This window comes from Belonocnema kinseyi, chromosome 2 (genome assembly GCF_010883055.1).
Source record: "Belonocnema kinseyi isolate 2016_QV_RU_SX_M_011 chromosome 2, B_treatae_v1, whole genome shotgun sequence".
NCBI classification, from domain to species: Eukaryota; Metazoa; Arthropoda; class Insecta; order Hymenoptera; family Cynipidae; genus Belonocnema; species Belonocnema kinseyi.
In genome coordinates, this window is record NC_046658.1 from 100,294,287 (window position 1) to 100,300,286 (window position 6,000).

General features: G+C 19.9%; 1 protein-coding gene across 2 annotated transcripts in view; it reads right to left on the bottom strand.

Annotated features, from left to right (window-relative positions):
• Positions 1–6,000, bottom strand: part of LOC117168050 (phosphatidylinositol 4-phosphate 3-kinase C2 domain-containing subunit beta) — a 168,211-nt gene that overhangs the window by 39,053 nt on the left and 123,158 nt on the right. For both annotated transcript variants that reach the window (XM_033353395.1, XM_033353394.1), the window contains exon 18: positions 5,394–5,642. In XM_033353395.1, the coding sequence (XP_033209286.1) occupies positions 5,394–5,642 (249 nt within the window). The remainder of the gene's footprint in view (positions 1–5,393; positions 5,643–6,000) is intronic.

The window sequence follows — 6,000 nt, forward strand, 5'->3', positions numbered from 1 at the left end:
AAAAAGATGAAATTTTAAACAACAAGAATAATTTTCAAAAAAAAAAAAGATTAATTTTCTAAACAAAAAAAATACAGTTCTTCAATAAAATACATGACTTTTTTAAGAAATAGTTAAATTTTCAATTTTAGAAGATAAATTTATATACAAATTGTTGAAATTTGAACTGGAAAATGGAATGATTACGTTTTTAGAAAAAAGAAATTAAATTTTCATTTTAATCGATGAATTTTCAAATAAAATTATGAAATTTCAACTGATATGGTGGAACTTTAAATCAAACAGATAGATTTTCAACTAAAATTGAGAATATTTATCTGAAATACTTTAATTTTTAATAAAAAAAAAATTATTTTTTTAAATAATGAGAATAATTTTCTACAGAAAAAGGTACATTTTTTCAACAAAACAAGATTTTTAAATGAAATAGTTCAATTTTCAATTAAAAAAGACAAATTTTCAACAAAATAGTTAAATTAAAAAAAGAAAAAAATCATTTTTTAACAGAAAATGAAATGGTTACATTTTTAGTAAAAAAAAAATGAAATTTTCATTTTAACTAATGAATTTTAAACTAAAATGATGAGATTTTAAACAATAAGAATAATTTTCAAACAAAAAAATTAATTTTCTACCAAAAGAAAAAAATACAGTTATTCAATCAAATATATCATTTTTTAATAAAATAATTGATTTTTCAATTTTAGCAGATAAATTTATATACAAATTGTTAAAATTTGAAATGGAAAAAACCCATTTTCAACAGAAAATGATGAATTTTTAAATAAAATTATGAAACTTTAACTGATATAGTGGAAATTTAAATCAAACAGATGAATTTTAAGTTAAAATTTAACAAATTTAACTGAAATACTTCAATTTTTACAGAAAAAATGATTTTTTTAAATTATAAGATTAATTTTCTTGAAACAAAAAATACAACTTTTCAACAAAATACATGATTTTATAAAGAAATAGTTTAGTTTTCAATTAAAAAAGACAAATTTGTAACCAAATAGTTGAATTTTAAAATAGAAAATAATCAATTTTCAACAGAAAATGGAATGGTTAAATTTTTAGTAAGAAAATTAAATTTTCGACTTTACTGATGAATTTTAAACTAAAATTGTGAATCGTTAACTGGAATAGTTTAATTTAAAAAAAATGAGTTTTCAACTCAAACAATGATTCCTCATCCGAAATAATTAAACTTTCAAACAAAATAAATAAAATTTTTACTAAAAAAGATAAATTGTCAACCAAAACTTGAATAATTAGGTTTTAAATTGAGAAAATCAATTTTCAACAAAAAAAAAATGCCAAATGAATGAATTTTAAAATAAAATTATAAATCTTCTAATGGAATAATTAAATTTAACACCAAAAGGATTAATTTTTAACTAATATGATGAATATTTAAATGAAATGCTTCAATTTTTAATCGAAAAGATTAAATTTTAAGTAAGAAGAATAATTTTCTAACACAAAAATTAATTTTCTACAAAAAAATTCAATTTTTCAACAAAATACATGATTTTTTAACGAAATAGTCAAATTTTCAATTAAAAAAGACAACTTTCCAACCAAATAGTTGAATTTTAAAGTAGAAAAAAATCAATTTTCAACAGAAAATGGAATAGTTACATTTTTAGTGAGAAAAATTAGATTAGACACAACAGAGAAAAAAATTGCAAAATTAATTTATTTTAAAATAAAATTATAAATCTTCAACTCGAATATTTGAATTTTACACCAAAATGATGAATTTTGAACTTATGTAATGAATATTTAACTGAAATACTTCAGTTTTTAGTCGAAAAAAATGAAATTTTAAAGCAACAAGAATAATTTTCAAAGAAGAAGATAAATTTTCTACAAAAAAAATACAATTTTTCAATAAAATATATGATTTTTTAATTAAACTGTTGAATTTTCAATTGATATAAATGAATTTTCAAATAAAATAATGACACTTCAATTGGAATTGTGAACTTTTATACCAAACAGATGAATTTTCAGTTAAAATCAAATATATTTAACTGAAATACTTCAATTTTTAATTTAAAAAAAAATGATTTTTTAAATAATAAAATTAAGTTTCTACAAAAAATACAATTTTTCAACAAAACACATTTTTTTCAACGAAATAGTTGAATTTTCAAATGAAAAACAAAAATTTCAACCCAATAGTTGAATTTTAAAGTAGAAAAAAATTAATTTACAACAGAATTTTACTGACGAATTTTAAACTAAAATAATTAAACTTTTTACCGAAAAATAAATAAAATAAAAACTAAAAAAGATAAATTGTCGACCAAAATTTAAATAATTAAGTTTTAAATTAAGAAAATCAATGTTTAACTAAAAAAGATGATTTTTCGAATTTTAATTCATGACTTTTATTCTAAGCATCTTTTAATAAAACAGAGAAAAACTTGGCAAAGTAAATAAATTTTAAAACAAATATTTCGATTTTCCATTTAGAAATATAGATGAATTTTTAAACAAGAAGATTAATTTTTAAATGAAAAGATTAATTTTTTGTCAAAAAATATTTTTTTTCAATAATAATACGTACATTTTTAACGAAAACGCAACCAAATAGTTGAAGTTTAAACTAAAAAAAATAATAGATGAAATTTAAAACAAAACAAAGAATTAATTTATAATAAAAAAGATAAATTGTCCACCAAAACTTAAATAATTAATTTCAAGTTATTAAAATTAATTTTTTACCAAATAGATGAATTTTTAACTAAAACTATGGAATATTCAATTGGAATAATTTAAATCTCCAGTTACATTTTAAATCAAAGTGCTGAATTTTCAAATAAAACTGTAAATATTTAACTGGAATAGTAGAATTTTAAGCCAAAAAGATTAATTTTTAACGAAAAATTCATATTTTTCGCAAAAAGTAAACATTTCTTTTAATTTCTTGAATCTTTAAACACAAATCCAAATTTCAAATAATAAATTTTCAAGTAAAATTACGCATATTTATCTGGAAAACATAGAAGTTCAATAAAAAAAATGAATTTTTAAACAAGAAGATTATTGTTTAATCCAAACAAGTTAATTTTCTAATAGAAAATACAATTTTTCAACAAAATAAATTAATTTGTAACAAAATATTATAATTTTTAATTAAAGTAGACTAATTTACAACTAAATAGTTCAATTTTAAACTAAAAATTTAATTTTCAGTTAGAGAAATAAGTGTTTAAGCAAATAAAATCAATTTTGAACAAAATAGTTAAATTTTGAAGCAAGCAAATGAATTTTATACAAAAAAGATTAGATATGTATAAAAAAAAGGTTAAGCAAAAATTTGTCTAAACTTTTAGTTGAAAAATGAATTTTTAATAAAAAAAGAACTTATTTGCAACAAAAAAGATCAATTTTCAGTCAAAACGGTTAATTTTTGAACAAAAAAAGACAAATATTCAACAAAATAGAATAGTTTAATTTACAGTTAGAGAAATAAGTTTTTAAACAAACAAAATAATATTTTAATGAAATAGTTACATTTTCAACCAAGCAAATGAATTTTCTACCAAACAGATGAGGCTTATACAAAAAAATGCCAAAATTGGAGTTAAAAAAATTATTTTTTAATAAAAAAAATTATTTTCAACCAAAGAAATGAATTTTCAGTCAAAATATTAATTTCCTTCTAAAAAATACAATTTTTAAGAAAATAAATAAATATTTAACGAAATAATTAAACTTAAAAACAAAGATTTTACTTGATAACATTAATTGTTAACCAAAACCTAAACAATTAAATTTCAAGATGAGAAAATTAATGTTCAACCAAAAAAATTAATTTTTAACTAAAACTATGAAATATTCAATTTAAATAAGTTCAATTATTGTTTTAAAAAATTACTTTCCGCAAAAATAACTAACATAAAAAAAAATAGTTACATTTTCAAATAAAGTGATTAATTTTAAAATAAATTTGCAAATATTTAACTACGATATTTGAATTTTAAATCCGAAAGATGAATTTTTAACGGAGATTATGAATATTTAATTAGAATAATGAAATTTTCAACCAAGAAGATTAATTTATACAAAAAAAGATGAAATTTCAACTAAAAAAGATCATTTTTCAACCAAAAATGGAATAATTACATTTTTAGTCTGAAAATGAATGTTCAACCAAAGGGATGAATTTTTAACTAAAATTATGGAATATTTAACTGGAATAATAGTTACCTTTTCAGTAAAAAAAATATAAACAAAAAATAAGTTTTTAATCAAATAGCCTATTTTTCAACTAAAGAAATAAATTTTTCATTAAAACAATGAATATTCGACCATACAAAACTAATTTAAAAAAAAAGTTTAACTTTCAAGCAAGTGATTTTATTTCCAATCTAAATGGTGAATTTTCAACAGAAATGATAAATATTTTCTTAATTTTTAATCAAAAATGAAACAGTTACATTTTGAGTAGAAGAAATTAATTTTTAAACAAACTGATGAATTTTCAACGAAATACAATTTCAAAACACAAATTTTCCTGGAAATTGTTGAATTTTGAAGTAGAGAAAATCAATTTTTAACAAAAAATGAAATAGTCAAATTTTCATTTAAATAAATTAATTTGTAACCAAACTGATGAATTTTCATCTAAAATGATGAATCTTCAATTGGAATAGTTGCATTTTTTATCAACGATGAACTGTAAACCATAATGATTAATTTTCTACAAAAAAAAAATTCCGCAACATGCAGAAATTTGCAAACGAGTTGAATTTTTCAATAAAAAATATCAATGTTTAATCAAATAGGAGACTTTTCATAACAAAAAAATTAAACAAAAAAAGAATAGTTAACTTTTCTGTTAAAAATTAATTCTTAAACCAAAAAAAAAAAAAACAAGAAATTTTCAGCCAAATAGTTCATTTTTCAACTGAAATAGTAAATTTAAAAAATTGATTTTCGACAAAGTAGTTACATTTTCAACCAGACATGAACTTTCAACGAAAATCATGAATTGGAAAATTCCCTCTTTCAAGTGAGAATAAATAAAGAAGTAAGCGAATAAAAGTTGATAAATCTTTTTTTTTGAAAAATAATCAATTCGATTATGAAACTCAAGTCAACGAAAAAAAAAAACAATTAAAGAGAAAAAAAAGTTTTTACTTACAATGAAAAATAATAAACATTTAATAATAAATTCTGATTTAATTAGAGTAAACTGATTTAATCTGAAAAAAGATAAAGTAGAAATCGCTTTTCAAAATTGAGCAAAAATTATTAAAATAATGAAAACTTGAATTTTATTGCAATCAGAAGTAAATTCCATTTTTTTAATTAAATTCCCGGTTTTTTTTTTTTTGGTAAAGTTGCCTTCCAGACTTTAGAAAATTTGAAATTACCTTGAAAATGGCAGGACTGATGACTTGATCACATGTGATAAAGTTAATCTTGAGTGGAAGCGTGAACGAGGGGAAGTAGGAACAAGTCTGGACATTAATTCCGAAAACTTGACGACTTGGGGAAAGTGGCAGGCAAGTTCCTTCGTCCTCCACAAGTTGACAGTTTATATTCTGCAATCCCAACTTTAGTGACTCCATTCTCAAAGATTCTTTGGTATTCTTAATGTTTTCGGCAACCTCGTGCAGATTCTGAAAGTCGCAATTGTCAAATAAACCCGATTTATTTGTGCGTTCTATTTCACACATGGATGAAAATCGCAAAGCTACTGAATCCTTAGTGCTTTACTAATTTTTAATACCAAAAAAAAATAATAATAATAATAATTTTCACCCGAAAACAATCATTTTCTAACGAAAAAGAATCAATTTGTACTACATACATGAATTTTTAATCAAAGCTATTAATTTTCAACGAATAAAATACAAATTTTTAGCAAAAAAGATCAATTTTCAAATTAAAAAAATCTATTTTCAACAGAAAATAGAATATAGTTTAATTTTCAGTTAGAGAAATAAGTTTTTAACAAATTAAAAACAATTTTAACGA